Here is a 19606-nt window from a genome sequence, read left to right as displayed (position 1 = left end):
TCGAATACCTAAAAATTATTTTTTAAAAGAGTTTTAAGAAAACATTAATTAAAAAATAAACTGATCTGCGTTTATAACCAAAAATTCGTTCTTTTTAATAATAAAAAGGGATTCGTGGTCGGTTACGTTTAGGGAAGGATTAGCACCCCTACAACGCCCAAAATTGGTACTTTTTAATTATAAATTGTCTCTATTATTAAAAATTCAAAATATACTTAATTTATAATCCTATTATTTCAAAATTATAAAAAAATATTTAAAAATATCGGAAAATGACTTCTAGGTGCCTTAAGACAGCTCTTTTCTTTGATATTAATAAATATTAATTTAAATTAAATAATATTTTTTATAATTTTAAATTTTAAAATACTAGAATAGGACATCCAGTTGTATTAAGACTGTCCTTTTCTTCGATATTGAAAAATAAATATTAAAATAATTTATTGAAAAAATATAAATTATTTTATTATATATATTATGACTAATAATAATAATAAAATATTTAAACAAGTAAAATTAAAACAATAAAAATACAATTAGAACGATATATTTAAGTGCAGTAAAATAAATGAAAACATTTAAAATTAGTGACTAAATTATAGTAAAATTAAAATTAAAAACCTAATTCATAATTAATCAAAATTATAGGGATTAAACATGCTATTTTCTTATTTTATTAATTTAGTGACTAAAATAAAACTTATCTAAAATTCGAATATCAGATTAAAATAAATTAAAAATATAAACTCGGGATTAAAATATTAATTATTAAAATTAACGGACTAAATCTGTTATTTACCCTAAATATATTATTTTAATATAAAGGACTAAAATAAATAAAATTAAAATTAAATATCTGAATTAAAAGGATTATAAATTCAATTTAGTGACTAAAATGTAAAGTTTACAAATTAGGCTGACTGCGGACGGGGTTTACCCTTTATGAAATTACAGAAATACCCTCCCCAAAACGGCGTCGTTTGGGAGAGGGTATTAATACCCGAAACCGGCTGGCCCTACGGGCCAGCCTCTCATTTCTTCCTTTCTCTTCTCTCTCAAACAGAGAGAGAGCAGATTTCTCTGGCTTCTCTCTAAACTGAGAGAAAGCCGTCCCGGTCAGCTACCGCTGCCGGGCTCCGACCACCGCTGTCGGCCACCGTTAATGGTGGCCGGAAATTACAAAAATACACCAAAATATAGATCGGGACGATCTAAAACCGTTTCCGGTGTTCTTTTTCCTTAAAAAGCTCCCAATCGGAGCAAATCTACAAAAGTACCTTCGGTTTTCGTTGTATCCGGCGACGATTGGGGTTCTCCGATGACAGAGTAAGTTTCTTTCCTCTCTTCTCTCCCTTTTTTTTTGTTGCTGCGTTGTTGTTGACTGCTGGTTGTGGGTTATTTGTTCTTTGTTTTTGTTTCTTTGTTCTCTGTTTCTGTCTCTCTCTCCGTCTCTGTCCCTCTTTATGTTTGTTCGTCGTTGTTGTAGTCTCTTGTTCTCCGTTGCTCTCTGTGGCTGTGGGTTTTTTCTCTTTCTTGCAGGTGGGGTGGCTTTTATAGCCACCACCGAGGCTCTCGTTGGACCGGTTCCAGAGATGAGTTCTGGTGAGTCACCAAACTATGTGGCGACTCACCCCATAGCTGCGACGTGGACGGCCGGCGTGGTGTTTCTGGAGTCTTCGAAGAGGCGGTGGTGTCGTGGCTACAGCGGGGTGGAACACCTGAAGGCGGCAGCTGGGCTCTTCTGGAATCTTGGAGGCGGCGGCAGCAGTGCTAGGGTTTAGAAACCCTAGCTGAAACCCTAAATGTTTAGGGTTTCATTTTGGTCTGGGCCGGTTCTGGTTGGGCCTAACGGGATTGGGCCTGATAAATTTTGTAATATATAATATATAATATAAAATAATATAATAATAATATTAATAATAATATTAAAATAATAATAATTTTAATAATAACAAACGAAAAATTAGTGTTTACACAGATCTTGGCATAGGCAATTCTCTTTTTCTATTAGAATTTCTTTTCTTATTTTCTATTGTTTGTTTATTAGTTATTTATTAGTTGTATGTTTATACAATTTTTTAGGTTTATTTCAGTAAATTTCGGTGGATGAATAGGTTTTCAAGCTTTAATTTTAGTGGAAAAAGGCTTGATCGTTGTCGATGAATACGTTCCATAGCAAGTTATTCTTGTTATTTTTTACAAATTGAAAAAAAGGGATTACTTACCCTTTTTTGTTTAAAGGTGGAGCTGAGATTGATTGTTGATGCGGCTGTTGAATTTAGCATCCCATGGGTACAATGTTCATATTTTCACAGCTCACCATGATAATGATCGATGCTTCGAGGAAACCCGAGCCGGTAATTTAGTTTTCCATTATTTTTGCTACTTGATTGTGAGTTTAGAATAAACAGGCTGAGGGAGAACATTTTCATCCAGAGCATAGTTTATTTTGAAGTTTTGGAAAATTTAGTTGCATATAGCTTATTAGAACTAGTAACAGTCAATAATTGCTCGATTATAGCTGAACCAGAACATAGAATTCAACTTGGTTTCTGTCTCGAGCATCATTGGCGCAAAGAGGAAGAATGTCTGATATCTGAATAACGCCTTTTGTTCATAGTAACTCACTGGTTTAACTAAAGTTTAATTACAGGTATCTTTCCAGTTACTGTATACGGTGACTTCCTGCCTTGGCATATTTTCTATCGTCTTCATGCCATATGTGCATATCTTGCTGCATCTTTGTTGCACTTTGTCTACTGTTCATGTGGCCATCGTTTGACTTCATACTAGCAGACCAGGTCTCTGTTGTCATCCCATTGTTGAAACTTAAACGGTCAACCAAGGTATATAAAATTAGCTTTTTTCAATTGTTTTCTATTGTATCTGTCGTGTATCGTGATATCTGTCTCAGACGTTACTTTTCTGTTATAGGTTGTATTCTATTGTCATTTTCCGGATCTTACTTGCTCAACATACAACTTTTCTGAGGAGGATATACCGGAAACCTATTGATTTTATAGAAGAATTGACGACAGGTTGGTTTCTGCATACTGGCTATTTGTTTCTACAGAATAAGGAATTTGGAGTGTAAGTTCATCATAATTTGCTTTTATGTTATGTTTTGGAAATCGAAATTCAGGGATGGCAGATGATACTTGTTAATAGCAGATTTACAGCATCTACCTTTGCAAAAACATTTAAGCATCTTCATGCACGAGGAATTAGACCTGATGTTCTTTACCCTGCTGTTAATGTGAATCAGTTCGATGAGCCCCGTTCTTTCAAGTAACCAACATACTTGTACACCCATGGTCTCCTATTTTCCTGTTCCGGGAAATTGTTTAACTCTCATCTGACATTACTTCAATTACGTAAAACTTCCCACCATAAGAATGTCTCTGAACAGTATTTCTTGTTTCCTATGGCTAGGTTGAATTTTCTCTCCCAATCGCTTTGAAAGGAAAAAGAACATAGATTTAGCAGTTTCCGCTTTGCGATGCTTCACACCCTCGAAGAAAATGTTCAAAGTTCGAACTTTGCTGATGCAGAGTTGACATTGCCGGTAAGCTCCTTGTTTTAACACGAGTATTGCCATAAATTTGTGCCGACAGATGGATTCTGTGCATGGATGGAATTTTTCCTTCACATTTTTTGATAGAACTTCACATTATTTTCTATACTTCAACTGAGGTCTGTATTTTTACTTTTTATTGTTTTAATTTTTAGGTGGATATGATAAACGCCTAAGGGAAAATGTTGAGTACTTGAAGGAGCTCAAAAGCTTAGCGGAGAGGAAAGGAGTCGCAGATCGGATTAATTTTGTTACATCTTGCTCGACTACAGAAAGGAATTCTCTACTCTCTCAATGCCTGTGTGTCCTTTATACACCTACAGTACGTTTCCGTCTATCATTTTCACAAAGTGGTTATACTGACTAAAGAAGAGTACATTTTAACATTTGATAATTTCCGATTCAATGTAGGATGAACACTTCGGCATCGTTCCATTAGAGGCTATGGCAGCACACAAACCCATCATAGCATGCAATAGCGGCGGTCCTGTGGAAACAATTAAGAATGGGGAAACCGGGTTTCTTTGTGATCCAACACAAAGGACTTTGCTTTGGCCATGGCTAAACTCATTCAAGACCCAGAGAGGGCAAGAGAATGGGAGAACAGGCTAGGCAGCATGTCAATGAATCATTCTCTACGACGATATTCGGTCGGCGTTTGAATCAGTTTCTTCTGGATGTTGCTCGAACTAAGCGGGACTAAAAGTCGGGGATCGGTGTTGTCGATGGTGGCATTTTGGAATGTGATTTAAACTCGAGTTTCATAAATACTTTTAAAATTAATGGAGCATACCTGTTGACTTTGTGACAACAAATAGTACTAATTCAAATAATTTTAAAATTCATCGAACATACTGTCAACGTGGTTTATAAAAAGAAATGTCAACATGGCTGCTATTGTATTATCAAACATAATAAAAAGGAAAATGGCTGCCATTGTTTGCTTAGTACAAGTACATGCATTCCACTTGTTATATCTCAACCTTCACATTTTATTGTTCCACTTGTCATTCCTGCGAGAATATGAAAATGTAGTTAATACCATTGTATTTTCTGCTCTTTTTCCACTTCTTTGCCTATGATTCGTCTGCTCAAACAAAGCCGTCGTGTCCTTGATACCAAAGCGATGCCTTGATTCAATTCAACAACAACTTTTCGTTGTGGGATAGAGGAACAGATTGTTGTTTGTGGGATGGGGTTAAAGTGTTATACTGAAACAGGGAACGTGATCGGCCTTGATCTTAGTTGCAGCTGCCTTGTTGGCCCTATCCCCCTAACAGCACTTTCTTCAGCCTTCGGCATCTGCTAGAGCTTTCCCTTCTATAATGATTTCAACTCCTCCCTGATAGCATCGGAGTTCAGCGATCTTACGTCTTTAGAGATATTGTATCTTCTGATTGCAATTTAACAGGTCCAATTCCAGCATCTCTTAGCAACCTCACACAACTCAAAACTTTAGCTCTTTCACATAATCAATTCAGTGGTCTTATTCCATTCTCAATTTTCAACCTCCCACAAGTTGAATTACTAGATTTTTCTTATAATAACTTGCTCGGTTCTCTTCCTTCTCAAGTTGGTGGGCTTTCACGTCTTGTTGATCTACTCCTTGATCACTACTTTTTGAGTGGTAGGGTACCCTCTTGGTTGTTTCTCTTCAATCTTGGGTAGGTTGGCCCTTAGTAATAACAATCTCACAGGTCCGATTCCGGATCCGATTTCCGAACTTGTGAACCTTGCACTTCTTGATCTATCTTCAAATAATTTGAGTGGCAACTTTGAATTGCACAAACTATCAAGGTAAGGTTAGGTAAACTTCAGCAACTCTATCTCTCATATAACGCTTTGTTATCATTCACCAGTGCAAGCAATGCCAATTACTGTTTGCCAGATCTTTCGACATTAAACCTCTCTTCTTGCAACACAAGTGAGTTCCCAAATTTTGTAAGAAATCTACCCCGCTTGGTGACCCTAGACCTTTCTCACAATAAAATCCGATTCATCGAGGCCAATATGTTTGTAAACCTTACAAATCTTCAAGAACTGGATCTTTCACACAAAGGTCCTCTATCATTCAGCAACATCAACAACGTTACTCGTCTTGCCCGGTCTTATGACATTGCTCATGTCTTCTTGTAATACAACCCAACTTTCAAATTTCGTGACAACTCAAGAGAGTTTGATTCGTTTAGATCTTTCAAACAACAACATTCGAGGCCGAAGTACTGAACAAGAATACAACTTGGGGAAGCAACCTACAAGCCCTTGATCTTTCGAACAACTTGTTGACAACTGTAGAATATTATCCATGGAAGAATGTTGAAACGCTTAATCTTGGTTCCAACCTGCTAGAAGGGCAACTGCTAGTACCACCACTTTCTACAAAAGTCTTCTTAATCTCAAACAACAGATTGACAGGAGCAATTCCATCTTCTATGTGCAATATCGGGTTTGATTCGAATACTTTTGACTTGTCTAATAACAACTTGAGTGGAGCAATTCCAACATGTATGGCCTATGCAAAACTTCGTCATTTATATTTGCATATGAATCATTTTCATGGAGTCATCCCTGATTTCTATGTTGAGGATTACATGTTAAATAGACTTAACCTCAACGACAATGATTTTGAAGGGCCAGTCCCTAAATCCTTGGTTAACTGCCAGCATTTGGAAGTGCTGAATCTCGGAAACAATAAGATAAATGGCACCTTTCCCCACTGGTTAGGAATTCTTCCTCGGCTACAGGTTCTTGCCTTGCGCTCCAATCATTTCCATGGTCGAAAAGCCCTTCAGAAAATGGATCGGATTTCTGGAGTTTGTGAATATTAGATCTCTCTTATAATGAGTTCTCTGGAATTCTCCCAACATCATACTTCAAAAATTTCAAAATTATGATGAATTTGTCTCAAGTTCAGATGGGATACAGGAGTTCTTACAACGAAGATTCTGTGGTTATCACAATGAAAGATGTGAACATCGAACTCGAGATAACTCTCACTATTTTTGCAACCATTGATATGTCAAGCAACCGATTCGAAGGATCGATTTCGGAAACGGTCGGAAACCTTTTATCTCTCAAAGTGCTCAATTTTTCTCATAACCATTTAACTGGGTCACGTTCCTTCCTCATTAGGGAAAATGACAGCACTTGAATCCTTAGATCTCTCTGACAACAAGCTTATCGGGAAAATTCCTTCGCAGTTTGCCGACTTGAATTTTCTTTCGGCGCTAAACCTCGGAGAACCAGCTTGTTGGGCCAATTCCTAAGGGGAAACAATTCAATACCTTTCAGAAAGATTCCTACTTTGGCAATACAGGATTGTGCGGGTTTCCAGTTTCGAAAAGCTGTGGCCAAATGAACCACTACTACCATCAACTTTTTTTTTTTTTTTTGAAAGAGGTGCTTTGTATTAAAATAGGATAACAAAGTACACCACCTCAAGAACCTCATTAAAAAACCTCCCAATCCAATGAAGGAAAAAGAGTATAACCATTGAGGTGGTAAAGATATACATACATAAAAACATACAGCACAACAAGCTAAACACAAGCCACTACCATCAACTTTTGATGAAGAAGAAGCTGATTCTGAATCAGGATTGGATTGGAAAATCGTGATGAAGAGTTATGGATGTGGAGTGGTGTTCGGATTTTCAGCAGGATATATATGACAATCAGGAAACTAGAATGGCTTGTTGGAATGGTTCAAAGAGCAGGCAACAAAGTTTTAAGGACATTCAAGAAAAAAATACCATTGAGGAGATAATTGCTCATCAGTGCCTGGTTGTATTCTGTTTTTAAATGTTTGTATTTTGTTGGCCATGTGAGCTTTGATCATATTCCCCCAACCAAGGGCAAACAGTTCAACTTCATGTTAAGCATTCTATAAAAAAGAATGCACACTATTCCCGCCTTTGATCGGTTCCCACCTGAAACGTTCAGCAATTTCGATGAGCGTTAGTCCTTTCCACAAGTAGAACATGTTGTAATTGCTCTTACCTGTACTTGGTAACCAGGCAATGGAGAAACACGGCCATCTGCACTTTGGCGAAGTCTGCTCCTATAAAGAATCTCATCCCATCACCGAATGCCATGAAATTCTTGGAGGCTCCATTTATGTCCCTTGCGCAGTTAAAACAAGCGAGTTTCGAGGAAAATTGTAGGTAAATGGAATTTCCAGTATTGAACCCCCCTCCCATCTCGATGGATTAAAGGTCAAGGGATCTTGGTATATTGCTGGATTCAAGTGCACAGCCGGGGGACTGACCATTACTGCCCAACCAGCTGGAATGGTATATCCTGCATTATCACCAAGTTTGATGTGTTATGAGCTTTCATATTAACAATGGAAGAAATAGGTCTCGAAGCATACCTTTGAAATGGATTTCTTCTAGTGCTTTTCTGAAGATTAGTGGAGCTATATTTGCAAGTCTAACTGTTTCATTGATGAACTGTAACTTGCACTTGTCAGTATGGAAACAAATAGATCCTTAACACACGTTTAAAGGACAGTTTTTTCACCTGGAATGTGTATGTCATTGATTTATATTCTTTTCCAGTCCAGCCCAGAATTGCTTCGTGCTCTTCCTGGAAGATTGGGAATACTTAGTTTTGTTTTGTTCAGAAAATTCGGATTTTCGAGATTCGGGGATAATTAGCATACCCTTAGCTTTTTCAGAACTGAAGGGTGGTCGGAAAGGGATTGTACTGCTACAGTTAGAGCCACGGAAGTTGTTTCATAGCTTGCAATCAGTAGAACAAACATCAAATCCAGAGCGATTGCCTCCATTAAGACTGTGTCCTCTTTCTCGAGTTCTTCGAGTACGAAATCGAAGAAGTCGCCTCGGCTTTTCCCCGGCATTGCCCGGCGCCTCTCGTTTAGCAGGTTCTTTAGCATTTTCATTGCATTGTTCCTTCCCTGTAAACATTTGTGATAGGCTGTACCAGGAATATTCAAGGGAAAGGAGATCAATCCTTCCATGAAGGTAACGAAATTGTCCCTCAGATTCTGAGTGGCATTCTCCGGGTCAAAACTTATCAGCTTTTTGGCCGTTAGATCAAATATCATCTACAAGGAAAATGTGTCATTACTCATTAGACTACATTCTGATGATCCTGAAACTTTACTAGTTACTCACACTAGCGGTTGCTTCTTTTAATTCGATGGTGTCATGGACCGACCAGCATTGTAACCTCCGGCGAGCCATTCGCTCGACTTCAGGGAGCATCGTTTTGAGGCTTTCGGGTCCGAAGAGACTAAGCACCATGTTCTTGAGGTATTTGTACAGGAAGCCATGTAAGGAACCCAAATTTTGACGTCCAAAGATCTCTGTGAATGTAGCCGGATACCAACTCTGAAACAATTTCCCTTCTTGAAGAAACACAAAGTGATTGAGATCGGAGTCCGACGATACGATCACCGGTTGCCCCACTAAGCTGGTCTTGAATATTGGTCCATATCTACGACCAGAGACGAAGTTACACTATTTTAGGAGGATGAAAATAAATTAAAGGATCGTCCCCTCGGTCCACCACTGCCTGCAACTAAATAACATGTTAAGCAATGGAGATGTATCTGACCTTTCCCTCCGGTCTTTGACGAAGGGATGAACGTCGGAACTCGTGCTGGGGCTGAAGAACTGAAGAGTTTCGCCAACAAGTGGAAATCCCATTGAACCAGGTGGGAGTTCGCCATTACATTTAGGGTTTCTCCACTGGTAAACCCAACGAGCGATGCATATAATCAGAACCAAAGCTCCAATCCACAGCATCAACATCTCTGGTACACCAAATATCTAAATCATATGTACATGTATTGTGATTCTCACAAGCCATGAGAAGCCCTACTTAAATAGGAAGTCGATGCATGCAACTGTTCCATGAGATTAATTATTATATTCTAAAAATAGAGATTGTTTGATACAAGTTGGTCGGTGTAAAATTTAATCTATAAAACTTTATGCATCTCATTGTTATTTGTCTTCATTTACAAACTAGGTCTTAACTTCTCTGTTGTCTACTTTCTCTCGCATGAAACATGTTTATTTTTTTCTCCAAAATGCCAAAATATGCGTCCGGTACATTTGGGGGAGTTAGTACTTTCAATTTTTTCCTTTCAAATTTTATAAGTTCGTTCTTTTATAAAACTTTAGAAGTTCGTCCTCTAATATAAAATTATATCTCCGTACTAGACTATCGCCAATTCTTTAACACAACGGGCTTCATCTAGTATTTCGTCGATATGTTTTGCATATAATTATTCTATATAGATGTCGAACATTATTTTTATGATATCATTTTCAGCTAAAGTTATATAAATTTTTTATTTAAAAAATAATGTCATTTATCTTAATAGGAGTTTAGGGTTTTAAAAGAGATCATATTTTAAATTTTAAAGTTAACATTAATTAGATAAATTATATTTTTACAAATTATGTATAAAATAATTACCCGTTTAATTTTTTTTTTTTGTAAGAGATAGAAAGAGGTTGCTCAATATCTAATATCAACTTGAATTAAATAATTTTTTTTGCTAATATACAATGCTAGGTCGGTGTCATCTCATTGGTGTAAATTGTAAACCAGTACAACTCCAAGACATTATTTCTTATTAACGCAATTTTATATTCCTCTCAAAATAAAAAAAAATAAATTCACATCAAACAATATTATTTAGTAATTAAAATAATTAAACTAATTAAAATTTTGGCATCTTACCTATAAAACTGAATTAAATCTTAGACTGTCATGAAGAGACTGCTGGTTGTATAATTAAAATCTTTGCAATTATTATTTAAATTTAATATTTCCACTTTCAAAGATTCTTGAAGTCTTTAATCGATAATATCCAAATTTAAATTTATCTTTTTTAACATAATTTGCTACCTAAGGTTTCTCATTCTTTTTTTTTATTTATTAATTTTGGGTAAGTACGAGATAGTATTTGTTTAAAGATAACTTTCAATCATTTGACATTTGTGGACACCGTTTTTTGCGAGGGTGAGGAAAGATCGATACCGACTCGGGGTTTTCTCTTTGAAAAGAAATTTCAAAAAGTGAGGAGTCGTTACCAATCATTTAAGGTGCGATTGGAACACCATAAAAATCGGGTGATTTTAATAAAATATTTTATTTTTATCAAAATATCGAGTTTTGGAGTCTGCGAAAATCCATAAATCAGGTTCGGGAGTCGGTTATACGTGGGAAAGGATTAACACCCCCACAAGCGCCCAAAAATTGGTATATAGTTGATTACCCTATATTTAAAATTAGAAATTTTGAGTTCGATCTTTATTTAATTTAAAAATCATTACGGATGCAAAAAGTTGAAAATGGTATTCGTTTATTAGGGCCGATAGCATTCGCCCCCTAGCATAAACGCGGAAGATTAGCTATTGTACCTAATAACCGAACATTGCCTTAATTTTAAAAATCATGATGAGGTCTTGAAAAGAATGTCGACTTATTTCGGGAATTACAAATAGTCACCCCCTATGCATGATTGTGGGAGATATACTATTAATTCCTTAATAAGTGAACATTGTCTTAGAGTAAAAAATAAAATGATATCAAACAAAATTTTATTCATCCTAATTAAACTAAAAGTAAATTAAGTCTTTTTCTAACTTAAGGTGTCAAATAATGAAATTAAAGAACCTAGGGGCTCAAACCTAAACGTGTAGATTCTAATATTAATCCTGTTTGATTTTAATCACTTATTGAATCAAATAATCACTTATTTAATCAAATAACCGAGATGGTCCCTCGAGCATTTAAGCGAGGGTCACCTCGAATTATTCCCTAAATTAAAAGACTAGTTTGAAATCTAACTAAAAGTGGAGGCTATATCATTAATTTTAATAAATCTTATTTCGAATAATTAAATTAGAACCTCGAGCAAAAGCGAAGATCAAATTAAGAATTCACCTAATTAAAGGACTAAATGTGAAATCAAGCCTAAGATAGAGACTCTAATATTAATTTTAATTAATTATGTCAAAAATAAAATTCTAATCGAAATTCGGGGACTAAAAGGTCGAGATCTAAAAATACCGATTTATAAAAGATCTAAAAGCTTAAGTCCTAAGTTTACAATTATATTTTACTACCCGAACTTAACTTGAAATTTTTCGAGTCGATTTATTCAAGTTTTTTTATGGATTTTATTATAATTATTTATATTATTATGACGAAGAGTTGAGAAATTGATAGGAAGAAAGAATTTTCAAACAATTGTAGTCAAAAGATTAAATTAAGTAAAATACAAAGTTAAATGAGTAAAAAAAAGTACGTTTTAAGTGAAAAAATAACAATTAGAGTTATATAGGTATTCTACTATGGTATATGATCATGTGGTTCAAATTTGATAAAAACAAACTTAAAATAAATGATGAAATAAAGAAATAAGAAAATTATGAAAAATTGAAGACTAAATTTAAAAATACAAAATTTGTTATAAAAAGAGGAATTTAATAATTAATAGATTAAACCTCGTACGTATCTATTTAAAAATAACTCTTAATCATTTAACATTAAACACTCACACCCCTAACATTTTTTATACTAAAACTCATAATCTCAAAAAATAATAATAATTCATTTATCACATAAATTACTCGATTTGTGCTATACTTGTCCATGTCTAAACAAATATATTCGTCTAATTATGGTGTTAACTTGAACAGGTTGATGAAAATCTAGAGGCAGAAGAAGTGGAGGTATACTATGACCCTGCACAGCTAGTTGCTGGCCTATTGAAAGGTCCATCCACTTCAGACTCTGTCTCTGCCTGCCCATTACATTCCCCCACTTAAAATAAATCACTGCTCATCTTATATTTGCTTTACTTATTTTTATTTTCATCTTCAACCCATCTGTATCTTTTGTAATAATTAAGCAAATAAATTGTTAGAACTTTTTTTTAATTTTTCTTTTTTTTTAAATATTCCAAGTATAGGCAAGAAATCAGTTAAAAGTGCCATATAACACCCTTTTCCATTAAAAAATCTGTTAGTATGTGATATCAACGTTGCATAAATATTACATTTAATGATACAAACAATATTAAAAAAAATAATGATATGGAGCTTTAACCTTTTCTTTCAGTAGGGATCGATTTTAGGGTCAACGCCTTGTCGACATTCGTCGGCAAGAGCCACATTTAACATTTCAGAGCAGAACGGATCATCTGGTTTCAGCCATAAAGCCTGTTAGGGAAAGAAACAATAAGAACAACAAATTCAGGGATTTGGGACCGAGAAAGGTTAAATGCAACAACAAAGCAGTTTCTTCAACAATCTTACAGTAAATCGAAAACTATCATGAGTTTAATACCAAAAGTCATTGTACTGAGCTAAAGGAGATGCAGCATGGAGATGGAAAGGTCTAACACATTACAAATAAAATACGTGCAAATGAATCTTAGATTACTGACCTTATGATAGTACGTAATTGCATCACTAAACTTATCCTGCAAAGAGTTGAAAAAAAATCATATACACATCGAAAATTCTACCATAAACAGATACCTACAGGTTAAATTTCATTTCCTACTAGTTTATTAAGTTCTGAAGCAAGTAATCTCAGCTAATCACAAATTTAAAAACATTATTTTCATGTATGGTCTATAAAACAATAGGCAAATTCAATTCTTAATGCATCTGTTACAAGATATAAATTCCATAATTCCATTATGTAGGACAAGGTGGACTGACCTGCAAATGGTATGTGTATGCAAGACCAGCATAAGTGCTCAAGCTTTTAGTTGATAATGTAAGTGCTTTCTCGTAGAATGTGACTGCTTCGTGGAACATCCTGATACATGATATCCCATATAACTAGTCTTAAGAGATCGAGTTCAGCACAAGTCTTTTTGCAAACTAGTACCACTGAAATCAAACCAGTATCTATAATTCTTTCTAACGGAAGATTTGGATCAAAAGATAGAAATGTTTCAGAAAAAGCATGAACATTACTGTGGAGTTAATAGGGAAGAAAATTGATTGTAGCATAGAGTTATAAAAACGTTAAAAAGGCATACTTTAGTTTCCTATAAGCATGGGCAAGATTAACCACAGTTGGTTCCCACATTTCACTTAATGGGTTCGGAATAAGAGCCAATGTTTTCTCAAACCACCAAACAGCTTGATTATACCTGCAAGTTTTGAAACAAAAATATTGTTTTAAAGAACTAAAAGTAGAAAACGTAACTTTAAAATATGGTAGACATGCAATGACATCTTTACCAAAAATACTTATACAATGGAATGACAATTTAAATAAAAAATTATGTTGCATGAGATAACTACCCGCCAGGTAAACAAGTACTATAAAATCATGTTTGAAAAAGAAAAACCTCCTAGTTTAAGTATTAATCCGTTGACCGCAGTTCAATGGAAATAAATACATTTTAGATTGTTCCCTGGTTCTCAGTGTCGAACATAAGAGTATGAATCTATCTAGCTTACAAACAGGCTTCAACGAGTTCAAAAATCCAACTATGATAAGGTGCATTATCCTTACTCTTTCTTATGATATGCAACAACTCCAAGCTCATTATATACCAGTGGATCTGCAGGGCAAATTGCCTTTGCCTGCATGATAAACTGAAAAGCAATACCCATGTCAAAAATTTTAATCGTACAAGAAATTACGATTTCTGAAGATACTAAGAAAAAATAATTGAAATGAAACAGAGACAAAAGAGATGATTATAAGCAAAGAAAACTTAGCAGTACAGAAGCAGCCACAACACCAAAACGAGAAACACAATGATGAATAAAACTATAGAAAAATATTTCTTTCGTCTTGTCAACCAGTATGCTTTGGAAGCCAAACTATCAACTCACACCAGTTCTGCTGATTCAAGAAATGATGGAGACATCATCATTTCTAGTGTTAGCTTCAGTTTCCAAAACTTAATCTTGAAAATCCAAGCACAATGTTAAGAAATTTTATAGTTCTACAGAATATAGCTCTAAGTGCAATCTCCCTTAACAGTTGGGAATATGGCACAATGCACAATCACATGGCAATTTTCAGGTACTTGAAAATAATGACAATATCTGGGTTAGGATCTCATTGATTACTTTTATATACACATTTAAATGGTAATTATCACTGTATTGAAAATTGATGGATGAAAAACTAAAATGGACTGAATCCTTATCCTTAATATTGATACTAGCTGTTATATAAGTACTTTGTCATGAAACATTAATCGGCCTCCCCAACATCAAGGCTATTCTTAGAGTCCTTATGCCTACCTCCTTGAGTTTGTTTGAAGTAAACTCTTAACATACAAACCATGTAATATGGTATTTCTACAGATTCTCTCAGAAATAATGTAATAGTAACCAGCTCTTACGGTGTGGTTAATTTATTCTGCAAAATAAATGATCTTCAGAAGCCTAGAGTTTTCCAAAGAGTCCATAGAAAAAACCTCTTATACCAATTACTGGGAAGTTTTAAGTCCAAAAAAGCGTCACACAAGCAATGATAATTCTTTAACCTTCACCAGGCTCGGTCAAAATCATAACATGCCCAAGTTTACAAGATGACAATCACCTGCTCAGCAAGCCTGAAGCTGTGAGTCCGCATGTATTCCATTCCAATGTACAAAGTTGGCAAATGACACCTGGAATAAGAGAATATCAAGATTCAACCTGTAAAAGGACAATCCATAAATGATAAGATGGTTTCGACTACACTTACAACACAAAAGGGGTTGGGGGGAGATTTTGGATAATGACAACCATATGTTAATCAGAATACATAACTTATTTTATTTTGACACTGACTACAATGTGAGATAGCAAGTTTTAGAAACAGGAGAAAACCATAGAACTTGCAGTCTCCAGTTTAGCAGGAAAAAGAAATCTGAAAAGCAGTAATGTCAATCAAATATTGGGAAACACCATTTCAGGAAAGAATAAGAGTGATGATTATGGGTGCCAACAAAGGTTCAAGGAAATAAAGGTAAAAGGTAAAAAAGAACTACAGAAAATACATAGTCTTTTTTTTTTGTATAACTGCAGGCATTTGAACCATTGACCAACTAGGGTACTATAGAAAATATATAGCTTTTTAGCTTCAGCATAAAGCAAAATCTGATCAAAGAAATAACAAATAATACAAATTACCCTGGAAACAGGCGAGCAGCAGTCCTATAAACTGACATTGCTTGATCACCCTCTTCACGAACAGCATACGCATTTCCAAAACCTATCCATGCAGGAGCAAATGTTCCATCTAAACTAGTCGCCTTGCTACAGAGTGGAGCAATATCAGTCAACTCAACTGCCAAGGGAGTCTCAAAACTAAAATTCTATACAAGTTGTATGGATAAATCTCAATATTAAAGGTGAAATGCATGTTAAAACTAAATTATTGAACAACCAGGCATCAAATCTCCAATAAAAATGACAAATCACCAACCAGGACAATGGGCAACTAACAAACAAAACCCTAATAAGATCAAAACTAAAATATCTTTTTACCAGTGGTACAGACAAATGTAGACATTAAAGGTATAATGCATATTATATTAAAAGTGAATCATTAAACAACCTGGCATCAAATCTCCAAGAAACTATGGCATACCACCAAACAGTGAAATTGGAAAAGGATAATGAGCAAAGCCAAGAAACTAACAAACATAACCAATGGCCAACCCATAAGACCTTTTACCCTAGAACAATTTCGTATTATCAAGACATCTCTAAATAAACAAAAGAAAAATGGCCACAATGTTTAAGCCTCTCAAAGCACATGTGATTCCAAGATGCAATACTATCATCTAAACATCTTACGAAGTTTATTTTTATAGGTACTTTCCTTTCTATCAAATGCAAGATTTTGGTAGTCTCAAACCAGGTGATGATTAACATCACTAAAAAATAAAGCTCCAGGACCCATTATGTTGGTCAATTAATAATCTTGTGAAATATATACCTGAAATAACGGCGTGATTGATCGTATTTCTTGATACAATAGTAGTAACAGCCTACTGCAAACCATGACAAAGCCCTGATAATAAAGTACTAATCAGGTGAAGAATGTGATACACTATCGAAAGTCAACATAAAAGAGAAGTAAATTTTATGCACAGCTACAATTATCACTTTTGAGGATGATCCTTTACTAAACTGCTAGCCATAAGATAAGCTCATTTGATTGACCAAGTTCCATTGCCGCAGCTAAATGCACCACAGTACATTTCAGGTGGAAAGGATCCTTTTCAAGCAATCTGCAAGGCAAAATACGATGCGTAAATTAAATAGCATCCTGGGTAGAGTTCAGAATCACTTTCAGTTCAGAACTTCAGATTAAAAAGATTTATAGTTTAATTCTTTTTCCTTTTTCTATTATTGCAAAATTTCAATAAGTTGCAATAAAAAGTGGGGGAAAAAACCAGATCAATCAATTCTGTTTTGTCCTCATAAAATTATAAACCCTATATATGACATGATAAAAATACGCATCTACCTTATCATAAAAAGTTGATCATGTGTGGGATGCCTGTGAATTTACTAGTTAAAAAATTAAAAACAAGTGCAAATTTAGCTTACGCAGAAGTTAGTTCAAAGCATTTTTGATATTCTCCAGATTGGTAATATTCAGCTTTGCATGCCAAAAGATCAGTGTTGTCTTTTAAAGCACACATCAGGGATGGGCTAGAAAAGTTAGTTATAGAACTTTCCTTTCCAAGCTCTTTAAATTTGGCTTCTACTACATTTTCTTTGTAATTCTGCATTGAATATATATATAGAGAGAGAGGGAGAAAGAGCATAAGAAAAGCCAAAGAAAGTGAGAAAATAAAACTGGTGATTGCTAACAAGACAAACAAATGAACAAATATAAAAGGATATCTGAAGTGTTTATATTTCAAAACAGAAAGAGTTCAGGTTGCCATTACCTTTTTCAAGCAAGAATAGAAAAAGAGCCATCCATCTTCAGGACCAAATTGCAATGAAGAAAGCAGACTTGTTTCTGTAATCCGGTAGCAAAAGAAAAAAAATTATAGCTCCATCTGATGAAAATAATTTGAGAGTTGAGTACATAAAAAGCTTCAAGGATCTATTCAACGTGATGATGACAAGAAGAGAACAAAAATAAAACTGTTGTATCTTACCTTCCTCACATGTAAGCATGTGATTTTCAATTAGACACTCCAAAGCCTGAAAAGTTACAGGCATACAATCATGAAATAAATCAAAAGAATGAAACAGCTGACAACTAGCATAACATCCCATACATACCTCATAACATAAAGGATCAGCTTTGATAGCAGCTTTGTACCTGAGATAAGCATAATCATGTAGATAATCTATAATTGTTTCAACCAATATATACATTCTTTTCAACAAAACCAAGCTAAAAAAAAGATACCTGCATAGAAATTGTAAAAATATAGCTGTGTCTATCCCAATAGCAGAAAAGCTTTACACAAACGAATATGAAAATCATCGTCATTTTGTTAAAATGGTAGAATGAAGGAATAAACCAAGAAGCTAGTTGTCCAGACTCCAAAATAAGGACTAACTCTCTATTCAGCATCAAACTGAGCAGAAAATATAGGAGATTTTCATCTATGAAAATTTTCCCAGCCTAAGCATTTTCCTTTACCGGCGCCTACTCTTTCTTCAAGGGTGCATATAAGCTATAAAAGGAATCTCAATTCTCAAAAGCACAAAATTAATGGCTCTATATTTCAAACACAACAATCCTCGAGTTAAATTAAAATTTTTGTGGTATGCCATCTAATTGAGATTCTTTACATAAGAGCCATATTATGTAATAAATGCATATCATGCATCCTTTTGTTCTTTGATTAATTATTTAATTATCAGGATAGTATCATAAAATACATAACTTGTATAGGTTAATGAATACAAAATATAAACCCTCAGTCCTCTTTTGGATGAAATGCACTGACCACTAATAACAAAAGAGAAAATAATTTGGCTCAGGAGATATTACGTTTTTGCTTGAATGCATTTAAATGTACATACCATTGTCGAGCCTTAGCACGATTTTCCAAAGCTTCATATGCCTTTCCTCTTAAAAAGTATATTGCTGAAGATATCTGTTAGAAAATTTATGAGTTATGTTCTCTTTCTATAAAGTGTTAATTGGAGAAACATCGTTAAAATTAAAATACTATAAAGACACTATAAACAACTCAACCATAACCCAAGTGACCAAATTTCCCAGATTCCCAAACAACCCACTAGAAACGCAGACATAGAAATGTAGCAACCAACAAAACAATAAAATAAGAGATTTACATTGATTTCACGATCTTCCCCGTCTTTGTCCAAGTACATGGCGCTATTATCTTTCATGTCATAAGCATCCCCATGTTCATCAAGCTTCTCATCTCCTAGCATCAAAAGACACTGATCCCACTCCTTGAGCTCCTCCTGATCAAAAAATTTCAATCCAAAAGATATTAATTAAAAAAAAAACTTATATCCCAACAACCTAAACCCTCGATCAACCTAAAAACACATTTTCAAAATTCTCTAAATGGCTAATCAACAAAAGAACACTTAAAAAAATAAATATATTAATACTCACATGTTTTTTTATCAAAATGAAGCAAAAGAAACAAATAACAATAATAAGAACAAAGAATAATCCTTTTAGGGAAAATGTCAAATGAGCTTACGAGGCACTTGGCGGCTAGGTATCGGAAACGGAGATCACGGAGGACGATTTGGGAGGCGTTAAGGAGATGGAAAGCGCGACGGAAGTGGCGACCGAGGAAGAGAGCTTGAGCTTGCATGTATATCGGCGGGGTCTTTGGTAATGGCGGCGACTTTGTCTGCGAAGAAAATGGCGGAGGAAAAAGATGCTTGCTGACGCAGTCTCGAATTACGCCTCGGAGCTTCTCTATTTCTTCTTCTCTCATTGTTTTAGATGAAAAATACTGGGTCTTTTCAATACTCTCTTTCTTTCTGGAAATTTTCGAAAGGGTTTTTCTCCGGGTCAGGGACGGAGAGTGAGAGTGAGAGTGAGAGTGAGGAGCGTA

The 19606-nt window shown here is 34.9% G+C and overlaps 2 protein-coding genes and 2 pseudogenes across 2 annotated transcripts; 2 read left to right on the top strand and 2 right to left on the bottom strand.

Moving 5' to 3' along the window:
* The first annotated feature begins 1318 nt into the window (after nucleotides 1-1318).
* Nucleotides 1319-4356, top strand: LOC120114082 (annotated as a pseudogene).
* A 410-nt stretch (nucleotides 4357-4766) lies between these two features.
* LOC120114081 (receptor-like protein 43) lies at nucleotides 4767-6725 on the top strand. The gene is made up of 6 exons (XM_039135097.1): nucleotides 4767-4872; nucleotides 4986-5201; nucleotides 5272-5371; nucleotides 5434-5498; nucleotides 5870-6387; nucleotides 6489-6725. Exons 1-6 carry the CDS (start codon nucleotides 4767-4769, stop codon nucleotides 6723-6725), a joined length of 1242 nt encoding a protein of 413 aa, XP_038991028.1.
* Nucleotides 6726-7476: 751 nt separating this feature from the next.
* Nucleotides 7477-9459, bottom strand: LOC120114144 (cytochrome P450 87A3-like). The gene is made up of 8 exons (XM_039135138.1): nucleotides 9154-9459; nucleotides 8712-9033; nucleotides 8237-8641; nucleotides 8095-8160; nucleotides 7946-8024; nucleotides 7767-7872; nucleotides 7573-7700; nucleotides 7477-7502 (listed from the first exon to the last, which is right to left on the bottom strand). Exons 1-7 carry the CDS (start codon nucleotides 9348-9350, stop codon nucleotides 7688-7690), a joined length of 1188 nt encoding a protein of 395 aa, XP_038991069.1. The 5' UTR covers nucleotides 9351-9459; the 3' UTR covers nucleotides 7477-7502; nucleotides 7573-7687.
* Nucleotides 9460-12597: 3138 nt separating this feature from the next.
* Nucleotides 12598-19606, bottom strand: LOC120114061 (annotated as a pseudogene).

This window comes from Hibiscus syriacus, unplaced genomic scaffold (genome assembly GCF_006381635.1).
Source record: "Hibiscus syriacus cultivar Baekdansim isolate YM2019G1 unplaced genomic scaffold, ASM638163v2 tig00110220_pilon, whole genome shotgun sequence".
Taxonomy (NCBI): domain Eukaryota; kingdom Viridiplantae; phylum Streptophyta; class Magnoliopsida; order Malvales; family Malvaceae; genus Hibiscus; species Hibiscus syriacus.
Note: the sequence above shows the minus strand (reverse complement) of the source record. Positions and strands in the feature narration are given on the sequence as shown.